The sequence below is a fragment of the Taudactylus pleione genome, unplaced genomic scaffold (assembly GCF_031769625.1).
Source record: "Taudactylus pleione unplaced genomic scaffold, aTauple2 ptg000479l, whole genome shotgun sequence".
NCBI lineage: Eukaryota > Metazoa > Chordata > Amphibia > Anura > Myobatrachidae > Taudactylus > Taudactylus pleione.
This window is the reverse complement of record NW_028284881.1, coordinates 16364110-16385523: the sequence shown is the minus strand read 5'-3', so window position 1 is coordinate 16385523 and position 21414 is coordinate 16364110. Positions and strand designations below refer to the sequence as shown.

Sequence of the window (21414 nt, the reverse complement as noted above, 5' to 3'; positions counted from 1 at the left end):
TTTCATAACTTTTAGGTATCCAAGGTGGCATACACATCTAAGGAGATATTAGTAATGGTCGATCATGGTATATATGTTTACATGATTTAATAGGCAATACCAACCATTATGTAAGTTTGTTTGAGTGTAAATTATATTTTGTGATTATATTACATTATTTAATGTAACGCATATTCCTAAATCCTGCATAGTATAAGAATGAGGTGATACACAAGCTAAAACAACTTTAATATATGTTGTGTAATTGATATTATGCAACTAATAAATCAATTTAATTACTTGTTACTTATTTAAACTGCAGAGTTAAGGTTAAGTAATGTCATCATGTTATGTAACCCAATATATTCTGCATTGAATCAATAAATGTTCTTAATAGTATTAAACAGAAGATTAAATGCTGATGGGTTTTACACAATTTATATGTAGACTGTACTGCTCATAAACATGTTGCCACTTATTAATTCTCTCCCAATATCGTGTACCTGATAAATATACAGTAGATGACAGGACCCATAATGCATGGTTTGGTTTTTTTAAAGACTTTATTTATGGAATGGTACAAGCATCAATATATACAGAAAATAGGACAAGAATAGAGCAGACACATTTGATTACATGAGATCCACTGGAAACAAAACTGGTGAAGTTAAAATAGTATATAAGATGAACAGAGGGTTCCAATTGTAAAACAAACAAAATAATGATGTACCAAATTTTGCATAACAGGGATACAAGATAGGTGGATATGGCAATTCTCAGGAGAGGAAAGGAGCAAAGGCGGGAAGGGAGGGGGTTTGGGTATAGATCCAAATGGGAAGAACCACAGTGTGCAAGTAACTAAGCAAAGGGGGGTTGAATATGAAAGAATGAAGTCTAAGGATCCCACATTTTAGAAAATGACAGAGATGTATTGTGAATATTGCTCTATATAAATTCCATTCTATAAATATGCTAGATCCTTGGAATAGTAGTGTGCAGTGAGGGCCAAAAGTATCTGAATAACTGTAAACAACTTTGCTTTAATGCAAATGTTTATGGATGCATTAATTTCTTTCGAACTTCATGTGAGATTTATTATTTTCAGAAACTCCTTCATTGGAGTTCAATTGATATTGTTGTCTGGATGTCATCCAATGCTATATAGTGAGTACAATAATCAGCAAATGTATCGATGTGTACGTTTTGGTTTACAAGCTGGTTTGTTTGGGATCTAGTATGAGTATATGTTTTATCTTGTTTGCTGGGTGTTTATCAGCTTTATTTCCTTTTAAGTAAAACTTCCTGCAAGTGCCATTTACGTCAATAATGATAATTTGTCGAATTTGTTTGTACTGCATTAAAACAAAAAGGATCAGAACAAGCACAAACAATAAAAGATAATTCTAAATTACTATTTTGATCGGGCAATGCAGAGCAACAAAACAAAATTGGATCTTTAATGATGGTTCTTAATGGCACAATAAACTGATGACATTTAGAAAAACCAGTGCACTGAAAGAGTGTTACATAGAGCAACCAACAAATCACAGATAGGAAGAGGCCCGGACGGAGTAGTTTGCACACGGGCCTCCACCTCTCTTTAACCGCCCCCTGAGGAAATACTTGTTTACTACCAGCACATTAAGAGCATATTGAAGTGGAAGTTCATTAGTCCAAGATTAAAGGTCATCTTTTTTTGTGGGGGTGGGGGGGGTTGGAGATCTGGAGCTAGAATGTCTGTAGGTTGACCATTCTGTTTGTCTTGTCCAGATGTAGGTACCATAGTATAAGAATATAGGCCTAATCTGTCTACAGGTTTCACGATGATCTTATGCACACTGTCTTCTATGTCAGTTGTTTTCAAACTTTCTCAGCTCGAGGCACCCTTAGGGTCTCAATAATGTTTTCAAGGCATCCCTAAACCAAAATAATTAATAACCAGTCCTGTTTTTTAAGTATTTGGGTCAAAATAACTAAATAATTATTTAAAAAGAAAGAGAAAAATGAAAGAAAAAACTGTGCTATTCTTACCCATTGTCCCCTCCGTCTCTCTCCTATTGCCTCCTAAGTCTCTCTTCAATTGCATATCTCCTATTGACCCCTGCATGTCTCTCCCTTTGCAGTCCCCTCTAAATCTCTCCCTTTGCAGCCCCATCGAAGTCTCTTCATTTGCAGCCCCCCATGTATATCCCTCTGCAGCCCCATTCAAGTATCTCCCTTTGCAGCCTATAGTTCTCTATACAGTAGTTCCCTATGCGCCCTCCTCCCTATAGAACACTATGTGGCACTCAACCCCCTCCAAGTGTCTCCAGTCTCCCTTTGCAGCCCCCTCCAAGTATCTCTAATTGCAGCCCTCCTGTCCCCATATAGTTCCCTGTGTGCCCCCCCTCTCCCTATAGAACACTATGTGGCACTCTCCAAGTATCTCTCATTGTAAGCCCCCTCTCTATGGAACACCATGTGGCACTTAGCTCCAGCCAAGTGTCTCCAGTTTCCCTTTGCAGCCCCCTCTAAGTATCTCTTTAGTTCCAAATGCTGTTCCCCACCCATTACTTATCTTTAGTTGTGATGATCACCAGTGCTGTGAAGCTCCTCAGATCAGTCAGGACCTCATGCAGCAACAGGCAGCCTATCCGTGTGGGGATGGGAGGCAGGAGGGGGCTGGCGGGACATAGAATTACCGCCGCTGTAGGCAGTGCTGCACATGCACTGCTTTTACGGATGTAACGGCATATGCGCAGCACTGATTACAGCTGCGGTAAGTTAGAGTAGATAGGGAAAAGTATCTATTTCCCGAAAAGCTGTCATCGCAAAAGTGACAGCTTTTCAGAATAGATACTTATGGAGAGGAGGAATGATGAATTCCTCTGGTAATTAGGTAGAACTCCATGCGAGTTCTAAACCTAATTACCGCCAGAGAATTTTTAGTAATGATGAACAGGCCCCACAGTCATGTTTGAATAAGGATGCATAATTGTAAACTCTCTTCTGTTACCAGTGATCAATTGGAAGTCTCTGTGGGTCAATTACTATAGAACAGTGGAGAGTAAAATCAACATATTTTTCTTTATTATCAGTTATTAATATAGTGCACAAATATTATGCAGCTCTTTACAGAGAATATTTGTCCATTCACAGTGGCAAACGCAGGATTTCTAGAGGGGGGTTTCCAAATGCTTGATTTTAGAATAAGTGTTGCTAGTCCATGAAGAGGGCAGAATTAGCACTTATCCAGTTTTAATATGTTACATACAAAGTATATTGTGTTGCATAATTCCAGCATATACAGGACCAGCGATCACAGTAAGCCATTAGATGCAGCAGTGGGTCCATCCTGTCTGAGCAGAATGTTTTTCTTCAGATGTGGGCATCATTCCAGAGCATTGGAGAAAGTGTGGTAGTCTGGGGGAGCGGCAGAAGAACCTAGCACTGTCCTGGACCTATATGTACATATTGGTCTCCTTATGTACTGGATAGTGTATTATTATGCAGTATTAATAATTAACCCTATTGATGGTCTATAGCAGTGCACACCTAACAGTGCATTTTCTCTACATGTCCTAGTTGGTGCACAGGTATATTTATTACTAACTGACACATTTTAAGATCCACAGGTGGTGCTAATCATTTCATTTGTGATACTGAGAAGAACATGCAGTGCTAGTAACATTCTATTTTATTTCTATTTCTATTATGGTTACGGTGTGTGCTGGGGAGGGGGGTTTCCAGGCAGACGGAACTCCCCCCTGCGTTTGCCTATGATCCACATCAGTCCCAGCCCCAGGGGAGCTTACAATCTATATTACCTACCACATGCACACACATACACACTAGGGGTTAATTTTTGTTGGGAGTCAATTAACCCACCAGTATATTTTTGGAACGTGGGAGGAACCCGGAGTACCCGGAGGAAACCCACGCAAGCACAGGGAGAATATACAAAATTGTTGATATAAATGTTTGTCGTTTGAACGTATAATAGCATCGGGATTAGTACGTAACCTAGCATGTTCTATGTTCTGTTATATACAGTATACTGTACCATGCATAGTCGCACAATATCAGTACAACAAGTCTCTAGACTGCATTGATTCTGCTGTAACTCTAGAGTGTTGTAGACTTCTTACAGTTTTGTGTCCTAAATGGCAGAAAGGGAATGGTTCATATAATTACCTGATATCCAAGTGCTGGAGTAAGGATATGTGATTCCTCCATCTACAGACATCTGAAAGGGAATACGGCCAGTCTCATAGAGTAAGGGAGACACACAGTGCGCATTCCGAGCTTCATCGACATAACCATTCACAATGGTTTCATTATTAAACCTAAGAAGAACAACATGGCATTTGTAATGTACAGTGATCTAGCTGTAAAGGTAAGTCACTTTCTTAGGGTGTTTTAAAGGTAGATGAGTGTGTCCACAATATTACAATTCTGAGCAGCCATTTCATGGCCCAGTTAACTGCAGCATTCACTGCTCAAACAACTTATCATTGGGTGGGTGGAGGAGGGGGTGCTTGTAATTAATTATACTTGTCTTAGGGTTTCAGTAGTGTTTAGAAAAGTGAGGCAATAGAATACAAAAGAAGCTTCGTGACCCCCCACATGTTCTGCTTGCTGCAAATCTCCTGGTGAAAATGTATCCAGATACGTCAGGATAAAGACACATGACTGGTAATATTTTCATCATCTACATTTGTGACATTATATTTTACCTACAGAATAAATATGCTGCTTTCTCATGGTGCAAGATGTAAGGGTGTGTACAGTAGCTGGCACCTTTTACTATAAAACAACTGCAGAGGTGTTTTAACAATATGTATGGTACAATGGGCCTGATTCAGAGATGGACGCAAATGGCATCTCAGCTGCGATCTCGTATGTCTTGCAAATGTTGCAGCCGCCTAGATTTGTATTAAGACATCCACAGGCTGCTTTGCAAGTCCGCAGATTGCGTACAGACATACAAACATCAGACAATAATCAGCCGTCTGAGTATGCCTATGGTCGTGCACAATGTCCGTCAGAGCAGAGATGTCAGAGCCATTTTTATTACATACAGGATTACAATCTGCGACACGCACCCCCCCCCAAAATGGCTGCGACAGTCTTGAGTTTGAGCCTCCACTTCCTCTTTAGCATCTTCAATCACACTTCAGTCAAATCCTCTCTGCGACCGCTGATGGTAATGAAACTTGATGCATGTGACTGATACGCATGAAAAGACCACAGATAATCTCTGGACTGCAAAAACTGGCACTGCCCCCTTCTCTGAATAAGGCCCAATATTAAATTAGTAGCCTATGACGTGTAAACATTTTGAAATTGTTATCCTCAAATTGGAGCGAGGGACAAGACAGGTCCGTTAATAACCATTGTCATTATACTTTTGATGGACTAATTATTCAACTTATGTTCAGGTCTTTACCACTATTCTACCCAATTCCAATATACTAATATTAATTGAGCCTTGTTGGCTCAGCCTGTTTTACTGTATTGTATTTGGGTTACATTTTTATGGGTTGTTAGCATTTCGATATTTCCGTACATCTTTGATGTTTGCAGAATTGTGCATGCGCAACACTGCACATGTACAAATCTGTGTATGCCATGCCACTCGCAGTGCCCCTCCGCGCATAGGGATAATGATAGACGTCGGGATTTCTACGCCTATCATTAGTCCTCTGTCGGGATTACACAGTCAGGAAACCGGCGCTCTGCATTTCGACCGTCGGCTTCCTGACTACATACCGTCAGGAGAGCCGCAGCGTTTGAGACAGGTCAGACTCCGCTCAGAAGCTGCGTGGTTGCCCAATCTGTGTCGATGTTCCCAGGGTTAACACTTTGCAGGGCTATTTTTCTGGAAAAATAGGCTCAGGAGCTGGGGGTGGAGCTATAGAAATACAATTCTACATATTATATATATATACACACATACATATATATATATATATATATATATATATATATATATTAGGGGTGTGCACCGGCCACTTTCCGTGTTTTGTGTTTTGGTTTTGGATCTGGATCGTTCTTCGTGTTTTGGATCTGGATTGGTTTTGCCAAAACCACCCTTCCGTGTTTTGGGTTCTGGGTTTTGTGTTTTGGATCTGTATTTTTTTTTTAAAAAAGCATAAAAACAGCTAAATTCACAGAATTTGTGGGTTTTTCTGCTCCTATGCTATTATTAACCTCAATAACCTTCATTTCCACTCATTTCCAGTCTATTCTGAACACCTCACACCTCACAATAGTGTTTTTATGTCCAAAAGGTTGCACCGAGGTAGCTGGATGACTATGCTAAGAGATACGAGTGGGCGGCACAAACACGTGGTCCATCTAGGAGTGGCACTGCAGTGGCAGACAGGATGGCAGTTTGAAAAACTAGGCTTCAAACTATACATAATGCAAAGAAAAAAAAGAGGTGCAAGATGGAATTGTCCTTGGGCCCTCCCACCCACCCTTATGTTGTATAAACAGGACATGCACACTTTAACAAACCAAACATTTCAGCGCCAGGGTCTGCCACACGACTGTGGCTGAAATGATTGGTTCGTTTGGGCCCCCACAAAACAAGCTGGCAATTAATCTGTCCCTGCACAAACTGGCTCTACGGAGGCAAGATGTCATCCTCATCCTCCTCATCCACCGATTCCTCACCCTCTTCAGTGTTGTGTACATCCTCATCCTCACAGAGTATTAATTCGTCCCCTCTGGAATCCACAACCACAGGTCCCTCTGTACGTTCTGGAGGCTGGTCTCCCTTGAAGAGTTGATAATTCATTTTATGAACATCATCTTCTCCACATTTTGTGGAAGCAACCTCCTACGCCTTTCGCTGACAAGGTTCCCGGCTGCACTAAACACTCTTTCGGAGTACACACTGGAGGGGGGGCAACTCAGGTAAAATAGAGCCAGTTTGTACAGGGACCTCCAAATTGCTTCTTTTTCCTGCCAGTACAGGTACGGACTGTCTGACATGCCTACTTGGATGCTGTCACCGATGTAATCCTTTAACAGACAGACGCACACTTGTCGCTGCTGCTTTGAGGATGCAAGTGCGGCTACAGCCCACACAATTCACAAAGACAGAAAAAAAAAGAAGAATATTTTTATTGTTTGTGGAGCGCACTTTGAGGGTTACACCACCCTTTAACAGACAGACGCACGCTTGTCGCTGCTGCTTTGAGGATGCAAGTGCGGCTACATCGCACACAAGTCACAAACACATTAAAAAAATAGTTTTTTATTTTTTGGAGCACTTTGAGAGTTACACCACCCTTTAACAGACAGACGCACGCTTGTCGCTGCTGCTTTGAGGATGCAAGTGCGGCTACAGTCCACACAATTCACAAAGACAGAAAAAAAAGAACAATATTTTTATTGTTTGTGTAGCACACTTTGAGGGTGTCACCACCCTTTAACAGACAGACGCACGCTTGTCGCTGCTGCTTTGAGGACAGTATCATATGCAGTGACAGTAGACTTGTCAGAAATTGTTGGCACGTCCTTCAGTCCGGACCAGATGTCCAAACCAGCCCTTGACTTATGACACAGGTGCACGCTTGGCGCTGCTACTATGTTGATGCACGTGCGGCTACATCGCACACAAGTCACAAACACATTAAAAAAATGGTTTTTTATTTTTTGGAGCACTTTGAGGGTTACACCACCCTTTAACAGACAGACGCACGCTTGTCGCTGCTGCTTTAAGGATGCAGGTGCGGCTACAGCCCACACATTTCACAAAGACAGAAAAAAAAAGAAGAATATTTTTATTGTTTGTGTAGCACACTTTGAGGGTGTCACCACCCTTTAACAGACAGACACACGCTTGTCGCTGCTGCTTTAAGGATGCAGGTGCGGCTACAGCCCACACATTTCATAAAGACAGAAAAAAAAAGAAGAATATTTTTATTGTTTGTGTAGCACACTTTGAGGTGTCACCACCCTTTAACAGACAGACGCACGCTTGTCACTGCTGCTTTAAGGATGCAGGTGCGGCTACAGCCCACACATTTCACAAAGACAGACACAATATTTTTATTGTTTGTGTAGCACACTTTGAGGGTGTCACCACCCTTTAACAGACAGACGCACGCTTGTCGCTGCAGCTTTAAGGATGCAGGTGCGGCTACAGCCCACACATTTCACAAAGACAGAAAAAAAAAGAAGAATATTTTTATTGTTTGTGGAGCGCACTTTGAGGGTTACACCACCCTTTAACAGACAGACGCACGCTTGTCGCTGCTGCTTTGAGGATGCAAGTGCGGCTACAGCCCACACAATTCACAAAGACAGAAAAAAGAAGAAGAATATTTTTATTGTTTGTGGAGCGCACTTTGAGGGTTACACCATCCTTTAACAGACAGACGCACGCTTGTCGCTGCTGCTTTGAGGATGCAGGTGGAATCTAGACGGGATTTGGAACCAGGGACACACTACCTCCATCAATTGTCTAAATCCCACTGCACTAATGGCGGATACCGGACGCACGTCTAACACCAACATAGCAGTCAAGGCCTCAGTTATACGTTTTGCTTCAGGATGACTGCTGTCGTACTTCATCCTCATCGCTAGGGACTGTTGGAGGGTCAATTGTTTAGTAAAAGTAGTGATGTTCCTACTTCCTCTCTGGGATGATGAACAACTCCCAGCAGCAGCAACAGCACTAGGAGGAAGTGGTTCTTGATCTTTCCCTATTTTATTTTTATCGGAGAAAGTTTGGTCCTCCATTTATGTTATATTGATATATACGTGCGGCTAAAGCGCACACAAACACAGAAAATATTTTTTTATTTTTGCTGGAGAGTAGTGCACTTTGTGGGTTACACCACCCTTTAAGTAATGAGCCAGCCGGCTCTTTACTTATGGGACACAGGCGCACGCTTGGCGCTGCTCCTTTGTTGATGCACGTGCAGCCACAGCGCACACGATTCACAAACACAGAAAATAAGTTTTTTTTTGGTTTGGACTGGAGTGTACTTTGGGGGTTATAGCACCCTTTAACGGTCAAGCCAGCCGGCCCTTTACTTATGACACAGGTGCACGCTTGGCACTACTTTGTTGATGCACGTGCGGCTACTGAGCACACAATTCACAAACACAGAAAATAAATTTTTTTTTGGTTTGGACTGGAGTGTACTTTGGGGGTTACAGCACCCTTTAACGGTCAAGCCAGCCGGCCCTTTACTTATGACACAGGCACACGCTTGGCACTACATTGTTGATGCACGTGCGGCTACTGCGCACACAATTCACAAACACAGAAAATAATTTTTTTGTTGGTTTGGACTGGAGTGTACTTTGGGGGTTACAGCACCCTTTAACGGTCAAGCCAGCCGGCCCTTTACTTATGACACAGGCGCACGCTTGGCACTACTTTGTTGATGCACGTGCGGCTACTGCGCACACAATTCACAAACACAGAAAATTATTTTTTTTTTGGTTTGGAGTGTACTTTGGGGGTTACAGCACTCTTTAACGGTCAAGCCAGCCGGCCCTTTACTTATGACACAGGCGCACGCTTGGCACTACTTTGTTGATGCACGTGCGGCTACTGCGCACACAATTCACAAACACAGAAAATAATTTTTTTTTTGGTTTTCCTGGAGTGTACTTTGGGGGTTACAGCACCCTTTAACGGTCAAGCCAGCCGGCCCTTTACTTATGACACAGGCGCACGCTTGGCACTACTTTGTTGATGCACGTGCGGCTACTGCGCACACAATTCACAAACACAGAAAATATTATTTTTTTGGTTTGGAGTGTACTTTGGGGGTTACAGCACCCTTTAACGGTCAAGCCAGCCGGCCCTTTACTTATGACACCGGCGCACGCTTGGCACTACTTTGTTGATGCACGTGCGGCTACTGCGGACACAATTCACAAACACAGAAAATAATTTTTTTTTTGGTTTGGACTGGAGTGTACTTTGGGGGTTACAGCACCCTTTAACGGTCAAGCCAGCCAGCCCTTTACTTATGACACAGGCGCACGCTTGGCACTACTTTGTTGATGCACGTGCGGCTACTGCGCACACAATTCACAAACACAGAAAATAATTTTTTTTTTGGTTTGGACTGGAGTGTACTTTGGGGGTTACAGCACCCTTTAACGGTCAAGCCAGCCGGCCCTTTACTTATGACACAGGCGCACGCTTGGCACTACTTTGTTGATGCACGTGCGGCTACTGCGCACACAATTCACAAACACAGAAAATAATTTTTTTTTTGGTTTGGAGTGTACTTTGGGGGTTACAGCACCCTTTAACGGTCAAGCCAGCCGGCCCTTTACTTATGACACCGGCGCACGCTTGGCACTACTTTGTTGATGCACGTGCGGCTACTGCGGACACAATTCACAAACACAGAAAATAATTTTTTTTTTGGTTTGGACTGGAGTGTACTTTGGGGGTTACAGCACCCTTTAACGGTCAAGCCAGCCGGCCCTTTACTTATGACACAGGCGCACGCTTGGCACTACTTTGTTGATGCACGTGCGGCTACTGCGCACACAATTCACAAACACAGAAAATAATTTTTTTTTTGGTTTGGACTGGAGTGTACTTTGGGGGTTACAGCACCCTTTAACGGTCAAGCCAGCCGGCCCTTTACTTATGACACAGGCGCACGCTTGGCACTACTTTGTTGATGCACGTGCGGCTACTGCGCACACAATTCACAAACACAGAAAATAATTTTTTTTTTGGTTTGGAGTGTACTTTGGGGGTTACAGCACCCTTTAACGGTCAAGCCAGCCGGCCCTTTACTTATGACACAGGCGCACGCTTGGCACTACTTTGTTGATGCACGTGCGGCTACTGCGCACACAATTCACAAACACAGAAAATAATTTTTTTTTTGGTTTTCCTGGAGTGTACTTTGGGGGTTACAGCACCCTTTAACGGTCAAGCCAGCCGGCCCTTTACTTATGACACAGGCGCACGCTTGGCACTACTTTGTTGATGCACGTGCGGCTACTGCGCACACAATTCACAAACACAGAAAATATTATTTTTTTGGTTTGGAGTGTACTTTGGGGGTTACAGCACCCTTTAACGGTCAAGCCAGCCGGCCCTTTACTTATGACACCGGCGCACGCTTGGCACTACTTTGTTGATGCACGTGCGGCTACTGCGCACACAATTCACAAACACAGAAAATAATTATTTTTTTGGTTTGGACTGGAGTGTACTTTGGGGGTTACAGCACCCTTTAACGGTCAAGCCAGCCGGCCCTTTACTAATGACACAGGCGCACGCTCGGCACTACTTTGTTGATGCACGTGCGGCTACTGCGCACACAATTCACAAACACACAAAAAATATTATTTTTTTAGCACTTGGGGGGAGCACCCCTGATGGACAGAGCACCCCCTGGACAACACTACAGCACCCCTTTAGGACTGGGACACTGCACAGGACTTTGGAGTGGACACAGCCCCTATGGAGAACTGACTGCACAACACAGTCCAGCCAGCCCCTATGGACTTTGAAGTAGTGGACACAGCCCCTATTAACAACAGCAGAACAGCACAACACAGCCAGCCCCTATGGACTTTGAAGTAGTGGACAACAGCAGCACAGCGCAGCACAGCACAGCACAACACTACTCTGCACTACACTACACTACACTACACAGCCCAGCCAGCCCTAACTCCCACCCTCCCTCTTCACTGTCCACAGCCGAGTGAGAAAATGGCGCCGACGCGGGTACCTTATATAGGTTCCAAAACCCGCGAGACTTGGAAGGCGGGATGATGACGTTTTGCCTCGATTTCAGATCCGAGTCAGGCGGGAAAAGTCGATCCTGACTCGGATCTGCCTCGGATCGGGGGGGCTCGGGGGGGTTCGGATTTCAGAAATCCGAACCCGCTCACCCCTAATATATATATATATATATATATATATATATATATATATATATATAGTATTTAGAAAATAAGACACTGAAATGGGCCTTTAAAATAAAACTTAACTTATGGAAGACACATTTTGGCCCAGGACATAGTTAATGAGAGATTGTTGCGGCTGAAAAATAGCCCTGACACTTTGATTCAGACTTGGCCACGTACAGCTGCTGTGTGCATAGGGCCTGATTCAGACCCACTCGCGAGCGGCTGTCCACTCGCAAGTGGGTCGATGGTCTGCACTGCGCATGCGCACGACGGAGGGAGCTCCGTCGTGCGCATGCGCGAGACGCGACGAGCGAAGGACTTTCCTTTGCTCGTAGTGTCTGATCAAAGGGGGCGTGCTGTCGATGTTGATTGACAGCACGCCCCCTTTGGTGGGCGCGCCGGGGCGTGCCTCCCAGACGGAGGTGTTCCCAAGGGAACGCCTACCGTCAGAAGCCGGCCCACTGACATCACTAGTGATGTCAGTGGGAGTGATTTTGGCTCTGATAGAGCCAAAATCACTCCTGGCCTTGCGGTTGAGAAACTCAACCGCAGGCTTCTGCTCGCAGTGGCGATGGACGCGATGGTCAAGACCATCGCGACCATCATCCTGCACGCTCGTATATGCTGTGGGCGGTGACCCACAGCTATACGAGCGTCCAGGAGGACACTCCATATTTATGGAGGTGGGCCCTGATTCAGAGCGAGCGCTCTGGTCAGAGCGTCCGGCTCTGAATCAGGCCCATAGACCTCAATGTGGATATTTGCCCATATGCAGAATTGCACACATCTACTGTATACGGCCACACAGCCCCCATCCATTTGCTTGCTTAAGTAGCCATCAATTAATTTAGTCCGCATTTGCAGGTGCACGAGATCAGGCAGAAATCAGATGGGTCTCTGTGTAGACTTAACTTAGCATAGGGCCTGATTTAGAGATGGCCGGTCATGCAGCCGCGTTTGCAGCCGCTCTCACAATAGTGGTTGGCGGAATATGCAAATGCTAATCTCAGCCTTCTTTGTGCTGGACGGTGCAATGGTGTGTACAAGCTTTTAGACTTGAGATGCCCAGTTTCAGGCTAAACGGTCTGTGCATTTGCGATGGACTTTGTACACATAGCAATATCGGTTGTACCATCGACATTTGCAGTAGCCTAGGATCTACTCTAGCTACTCTCCTCAATTCCAACTACACATGATCTCTGTAGTGTTGGATTTGCAATTGGGAACACAGAAGCGTTCCCAGACAAGCACAAGACACTCAAAAACATATCCATGAAACAGTCCCTTATTGCAATTACGTTAGGTCATCTGCAAGTCGCCACCCTTAAGCGCCCAGGGATTGCAAAATCATTCTCAATATATACACACACAAACATAATGATCAGGCATAACATTAAAACCACCTACGTACTACTGTGTACTTCCTCCTTATGCTGCCAAAATAGTCCTGACCTGTCGGTGCTCTGTGGTATCTGGCACCAAGACATTATCAGTAGATCCTTTACGTCCTGTACGCTGCGAGATGGGGCCTCCATGGCTCAGGACTTGTTTTTCGAGCACATCCAAAATATGCTCAATTGGATTGAGATCTGAGGAATCTATAGGCCAAGTCAAAACCTTGAACTCTTTGTCATTTTCCTCAAACCATTCTTGAACAATTTTTGCAGTGTGGCAAGGTGCATTGTCCTGCAGAAAGAGCCACTGCAATCTGGGAATACTGTTGGCAGGAAGGGGTGTACTTGGTCTGCAACAATGTTTAGGTAGGTGGTACATGTCAAAGTAACATCCACATGACTGCTAGGACCGAAGGTTTCCCATCAGAACATTGCCCAGAGCATCACACTGTCTCCAATGGCTTGCTTCTTGTATGGTGCATCCTAGCGGCATGTCTTCCCCCCTGGCAATGAAGTAATAGAAAACATCATACCAGGCCACCTTCTTCCATGGTCCAGAACTGACACTTGTATGCCCATTTTATTCTCTTTCGACGGTGGACAGGGGTCAGCATGGGCATTCTGACCGGTCTGCAGCTATGGAGCCCCTTACACTGCAAGCTGCAATGCACTGTGGGCCTATTTCAGAGTTGTACGGTATTGCACAGCCGCAGGGAAGCTAACATGCTAATGCAGCAGGAGGTGTCTGGTGTAATTGAATCCCTACTGACCGCATTCACAGATCCGAGTGCTACACAACCTTGGCTCTTCTGTGACACCATCGGCAATCTGAGTAACCCTAGGGTTCATAGCGCCCTGGCCTTGGCTAGCCTTCACTCCCAATACGCTTCAATGAGCCTTAGGTGCCCATTACTCTGTTAACTGGTTGTCCTTCTGTGGACCACTTTTGCTAGGTAGTAACCACTGCAAAATGGGAATACTCCACAAGACTTTCCGTTTTGGAAATGTTCTGACCCAGTCATCTAGCCATCACAATTTGGCCTTTTTCAAAGTCGCTCAGATCCTTTTGCTTGCCAATTTTTCCCACTGAGTCCAACACATCAACTTCAAGAACTGACTGTTCACTTGCTGCCTGATATATCCCACTCCTGGTAGATGCCATTGTAACTAGATAATCAATGTTATTTACTTCACCTGTCAGTGGTTTCAATGTTATGGCTGATTGGTGTATATACTGGTAGTTACAGACAAGATATTTGCCAGGCCACCCTCGGCTGCCCCCATCTCGCCCGCTCTCCAGCCACCCTCGTCTCATCCACTCTCGGACCGACGCATCCCAGGCAGTTCTCTGCCCCCTCCCTCCCACTCTCATCCATCTCCCTCACGCTCTCATGCCTTTCCTTTTTATCCCTCTCCTTCCTGTTCACATCTCTCTCTCCCGCTATCCTCACTTCTTCTGTCCCACTCCCCAGTCCATCCCATCCCATTTCTTTTAAGTATTCCTTCTCCATTACCGGGGATCGTCTCACAAGGGGTATGCAATAAGTTTATGGATATGCAATGCATAGATAGAGTAGACACAATCTGACTGTTTGGTTGTGAACTGTAATTTCTGACTAAAGTTCCAGTGAAATTTCAGTACCATATATAAGCTGCACTGCACACTGAAGAAGTCAGCTTGTTCACTCCCTTCACAAATTCCTTATGGAGCTCAACAGAGACCACTGGAGAGCCATGATCTTCTACAACTACAAGAGTGGTCTGCGACAGCAAGGGGGTTTTGATGGACTGCCAGCTGCTTTTGGGGGAGGAAGCACTATCCCGAACCTCTGTGTTTGAGTGTTTTGCAATATTTTGGCACGCAAAATAGTCCCTGGAAGATGAGGGGTGCTTCGGTTGACCTGTGTCCACCATCATTTAGGACAACATTGCTGTCTTGCAAGCCATAGATGAGGTGGATGCCAGGGTGACCGTGGCCCAGTTAGAGAAGGAAATAGGTATCTCATTGGGATCCATCCGCTCTATACTCCAGCTTGGCCTTAGCAAGGTTTCTGCAAGCTGGGTGCCCCATCAGCTGACTAGAGAGCAGAAGGAGGCTCAGGTGACTTGGAGCTGCAATATGCTGGTCAAGTTTCATGACGGTCACTCAAAATCTGTCTGGAAGATAATCAGTGGTGATGAATCCTGGATCGACAGTTTCGACCCCGAGACCAAACTACAGTCAGCCTAGTGAACCCGAGTTGGACATGAGTGAAGCGTGACAAAGCAGACTAGCTACTACTGTACCACTTGTGCAGCAGTGCACTGTCACTGAGGACTGGCATGCCAACCAATGCTGGAAGCCATTTCCAGGCGCCGTCCAAGAACTTGCTCTTTTTGTGCATTGAGAAACTTATTGCACATCCCTTGTAATGTGCCTGGTGCATGCAGTGATAGATGGGGACATGTCATGCACGTTAGGTCACAACAAGCAAGCATGATGACCCAATTAAAATCAGGTTAGAATATGATATAAATAGATACATTTTTATTATGTGCAGCCGTTTGAAAGAGTCTCAAACACAGTTTTAAGAAGTATATATGCAACATTTCTGAAACTTCTTAGAACCGAGAATATATGAGGTAAAGATAGAGACAGCTTCTTTCTTATAAATAATGTGTTTAAGTGACAGTTAAATAGCTATCTATGCACCATTTTCAATTCATCCCTCTCTTCCCTCCATCACTGAATAGAATTGGAGGGGGAGTGGGATCCAGTACGTTCACCACACATCGGGAGTTGCTGGACCACAGCATACAACCAGAAGTTATGTGCTCCATCTGTACATATGATAGAACATTTTTATAATTGCTATAAAGAATGAAACTAAAGAGCAATTGTGGGATGATGTAACTTTAAGAAATTGATCACAGATGGTTATTTCTTGCTGCAGTGCACATTAATTTCTAATCACTATCCTGCTCGTACAGTATCCCTCACATACCTGCATTTCACTACTGAGCTGCTACTGAAGATTCCATCCAGAATGACAAAATCCTGTCCTCCCATTACCAGACCAGATTCTGGTGAAATGCGGACACAGAACATGCGGTAATCTGAACAGCAGGTTTTGAGGTTCTCACAGGTTACATGGCAGGAGCATTCCTCTAGAACCTGCCCACATCTACCTGAACATTTTCCAAATCCTATATGACAGAGTGAAATGCATATTAAAAAAATGACATAACTGGTATACTCAATTATTTTTTCTGTTGCACACCACATCCTACAGGATTTATATATGAATCAGCGATAACCCATTTGCAGAAGAAAGGATTTATCACTCCTCCTTCCTATTTAACAAAAGAACCTACCGCAAAGAAATCACAGATTTCCCCTGCAATCCCTCTAATTTTACCTGTTACTGCTGTCCCCCTAGCCTGCTATAGGGACTGCTAAGCAGCTTAATTTCATTGCACGTTACCATATGCCGGACAATGGAGAACCTGCGAAGACTCTCTAGCTCAGTGCTCTTTGCGCATATTGCTGAAACGTCTCGTCAACAACACTAGGTTACCATAGAGAGAAAGTATATCTCTGCATAAATGACAGCTAAAATGTGCTCTGTATCGCTGCGATATACAGTGATAAGGAACATAAACACTGAGCCAATAATGAATGCACCTATATCCAGCAGAGGAATTGGTAAGACATACCACCGGACATAAGCCCGGTGGACGAAATACCAACGCGGGAAGTCCAGCAGATGAAGATCCCGACGGCGCCTGGTAAGTATCCTAACCCTCCCCTCTCCCCCCCTAACCCTAACCCTCCCTTAGGGGTGCCTCACCCTAACCTCCCCCCACTAGTGCCTAAGCCTAACTGCGCCCCAGGGGTGCCTAAACCTAAGCACTGCTCCCTAAACCTAACCCTCCCAGGGGGGGTGCCTAATCCTAACCTCCCCCCAGGGTTGCCTGACCCTAACCCTCCCTTCCCCTAGCCTTATCCTAACCCTCCCGACGGGGTGCCTAACCCTCAGTCCTCCCGAGAGTCCCTAAACCTAACCTCCACTGTGACTAACAGGCCCCGACGCCCAGCTTACCTACGTGTGGTATGCCGGGCGTCGGGATTTCGGCGTGGGGCTGATGATAGGCATCGGTATTTAGATGCCTATCATTAGTCTCATGCCGGGATTTCACAGTCGGGAAGCCGGCGGTCGGCTTTTCGACCGCCGGCTTTCTGACTACATACCCCAGCGGACGCACAATAACACTGTACATGTGAATCAATTCACGCTCTAACTTATGGGGCATAAAGCAGATTTGTTACTGTTGAGCTGAGAATGTAACATATGTAACTTGTTCTCCACTGAAGCAGGAAAGGGTTAGTGCTAGTGTTGGATTAGACAATGTAGAAAGGAGCGAAGACATAGAAGCGAGAGAGAGATTATGCATGAAAAAGAAATATGCAGTTTATTATCTTATGCATAAAAAGTTGCTCGGGCATTGATACTTTGAGATGCCTTTGAAAAGTAGCAAACAGTGCAGAAGGAGATAACTGGTTGCACAGTAAAAATAACATTACTATATGTGTTGCTTTGTATTCAGCTCCCGTAAACAGCTAGAGAAAAATATATATATAACAAAACAAAAGAAATAATAGCAAAACAAAGAAACATTTTTATTTTTTACTTAATACAATTGATAATTCAGCTATAAACTTCAAACAACACTGCTCATACTTTGAACACACTGAGCTGGATCTCCAGACCAAGTTCCATCAGACAGGCACATCCGCTGCAAAGAACCAGTTAACTCAAAGCCGCTGTTGCAGCTAAATGTGATGATGGAACCGTTGAGATATGTAGTTCCAGTTTTTGACCCATTTGCCGGTGGAGCGAGCCAACCACATGAGACAACTGAGAGAGAACATAGGATTATTAATCTGCAGATTTAATACAGTACATAATAAATACAGAATCAAAAATGGATATCTATTCTGGCAGTGGGTTCTATCAGGTTTATCTTCTACTGACATGTCCCATAATGTTATAAAGTACCAGGTTGTTCCACCATCCTTATTTGTGTCTGTATGAAGAATGGAGGTATGGACATCGCTTTATTAAAGCTACATAACTGGGTACTAAATCAAGCAGTTATAAAACAGACAAATCGCTGTGGATATTCCAATATCATCAGGTCGTTAAATGCTAGACATATTTTTCTCACAAGAAATTTACAAAAATCACACAAAGGAATGAGATGTCATATAATCAATAAAAAAGTAAGCTGGGCTCTATAAAATAAATTTAATTAATGTAATTTAATTGTGTCTTTCTATCTTCATTGTCTAGTAAGTTACATTCAAAAAATTAAATTCAAGCCTTACCTTATTAATGCAAGTGTGATTAAACATAATTATAATCCTACTGTATTAAATAATTAAAAGATTAACTATAGGTAGACCACAACCCAAATAGGTAAAACTCCAGTCGCCTCTGCGTGTGATATACTGATTAGAGTAACCTTAAGCTAGCTATACACTGGAGCAAAATCAGGACGATATGCCGCTTCGTAATGACATATAGCCTACATCGCTCAGTGTGTATGCATGTTTGCGCGCTGCCGCGGTCGCTAGTGATGGTTGCCAGGTTTGATGTGCTGCACAACAAACCTAGCGATATAGCTAGCGGCTAGTGCAATTTTAATGAATGACGTAATTGTTATGTCATTCATTAAAGTCGTCCAGCATGGACGCGCAATCACTGCTGACGAGCATTCTTTCCGATGTCGGAACGAATGACCATCGCTCCAGTGTGTACCTAGCTTTAGTCATAAATAAAGGAAGATTATAGAAGTTGTCCATATCATAGGGAATGGTAGTATGATAAAATACAGTACTTGTGTTCTCATTAACTTTTTCACTGACAGAGGTCTATGCAAGTCCTCCCCACACAGGTGACATTAATAGACAGAACATTTCTAAGTGTTAATATTTTTTATTTTTATTGTAATTTTTGTATAAAAAATAAAATAAAAAATAAGGCCCTGATTCAGAGCCGGACGCTCTGACCAGAGCGCTCGCTCTGAATCAGGGCCCTCCTCCATTAAAATGGAGCGTCCTCCTGGACGCTCGTATAGCTGTGGGTCACCACCCACAGCATATACGAGCGTGCAAAAAGATGGTCGCGATGGTCTTGACCATCGCGACCATCGGACATGCGAGGAAAACCCTGCGGTCGGGTTTCCCAGCTGCAAGGCCAGGAGTGATTTTGGCTCTATCAGAGCCAAAATCACTCCCACTGACATCACTGACATCGCCTCCATCTGGCTGCCACGCCCACGGCACGCCCACGAAAGGGGGCGTGCTGTCAATCAACATCGACAGCACGCCCCCTTTGGTGCGAGACCCGGAGCGACGGAGAGCCCGTCGCTATCCGGGTCTTGCGCATGCGCACGACGGAGCTCCCTCCGTCATGCGCAGTGGGGCAACATCGACCCGCTTGCGAGCGTCCTGCGCTCGCGAGCGGGTCTGAATGACCCCCTGAGTCCAGTAGATGAACTTAACCTGCACGTGTTACTCAGGCATGCTTGCAGTATCAAGCTTGTCCTAACAATACACATCTCCAGTGGAGTGAGCCAGCAAGCTCTGGATTGTGTTAGCTGAAAATTAAATGGATTCTGAATGCAACTTTTCAAACAAAGGTATAATTGATCTCTCTCCTTTTTTTTCTCTCTATCTATCTATCTATCTATCTATCTATCTATCTATCTATCTGTCTATCTATCTGTCTATCTATCTATCTTTCTTTGTGGTCACAGATAACTTTTTAAACTGTGTATCACTAAATGACTGTACTCAGTAAATAATTAGTCATTGCTGCAATGTATGAAAGTGTCAATGAGTCGAGAGTCGTATATATATTTATCATGTTTCTGTATATGTCATTTGTTATCACAATAGAATATACCAAAGTGCTTTTTTTAATCAAATTTACACAATGCATAAAATGTAAATGTTATGTTTTGAATGGTTTCTTTAATACTTAAGTCTGCAGTTGAACTGGGCTAACCCCTTTCACACCTCTAAAGCTGGGTACACACTAAAATATGTGTGCACCCAGCAATGTCATTGACGATCCCAGCGCCGACGGGCCGACATATCGGGCGGCTTGTACACACTGGGAGATCTGGTGCCCTGCCGCCCCCTGCATTGCGCTGCATGGGATTGTCAGCCGCATCGCCTGATCTTACATGCTGCACATAAGTTCAGGCGATGAGGCTGACGACCCCATAGGAGCGCGCACTACACAATGTACTGCATACACACTACACATTTTTAACAATTTGTCGTTCCGATGTGTTGGAATCAACCAAATTGTTAAAGATATTGTGCAGTGTGTAGGGGCCCATAAGCCAGCCTCCACATTTTACATTGTGCTCCCCTTTCCCCATAAACACAAATCATTGCTTTTAGGTGCATAGTGTTTTCCCATTGCTTCTAATACTAAATCAGATTAGTTGTAGGAATGGAAGTTCTTTGTAGGATGCGGATTGAATCAACTCCATCAGCATACTACTCTCTCAGCGTATTTACACAAAAATACAACAAAACCATGTATAATTCTTTAGTTATCCATATCATGGGGCACATAGGAATGGAAGTCATTTGTGTATTCTTGTAGGTTAAGGGTGTTGTATGCTTTTGGGGGCGATTCATTACATGCATTTGCGCTGCACACATAAGTTACGGTAAGAAGTTCTACGCTCACTTCTGCTCCTTGGGCTGTGAACAGAAATGGGTGACAGACACATGACGTAAAGCTGTTTAAGTGTAATTGCTTCCGCCCCTATGTGTCTGTGTATCTTTATGTGCACTTTGTGTACGGCTCAGCATGGGGTGTATTTTTCCTTTGTATGAGCAGCTTGTGCTTACCTCAGGAATATTTGTGCTAGGTAGGTACAGTACAGTAGATGTGGTCACATAAGACATGTGGTCATGTAAGATAGGTGAATATGTCCCATAATGAACCAGCTCATGTAGGACTGATGAGAAATAAGTATTTATTGATGTAGATTAGTTAAATTTGATAGCATAAATACTGTTTAGTCCTTGTGTATGTGCTGCTAATAAAGGATACTCCTAGAATAAATGTTCAAGAAA

At 44.0% G+C, this 21414-nt stretch overlaps 1 protein-coding gene across 1 annotated transcript in view; it reads right to left on the bottom strand.

Moving 5' to 3' along the window:
• SUSD2 (sushi domain containing 2) overlaps window positions 1-21414 on the bottom strand; it is a 289389-nt gene that overhangs the window by 143353 nt on the left and 124622 nt on the right. Inside the window, exons 13-15 of the mRNA XM_088449259.1 lie at window positions 17993-18169; window positions 16256-16457; window positions 4153-4304 (exon numbers count right to left, since the gene is read on the bottom strand). Coding sequence (XP_088305385.1) covers window positions 4153-4304; window positions 16256-16457; window positions 17993-18169 — 531 coding nt within the window. The remainder of the gene's footprint in view (window positions 1-4152; window positions 4305-16255; window positions 16458-17992; window positions 18170-21414) is intronic.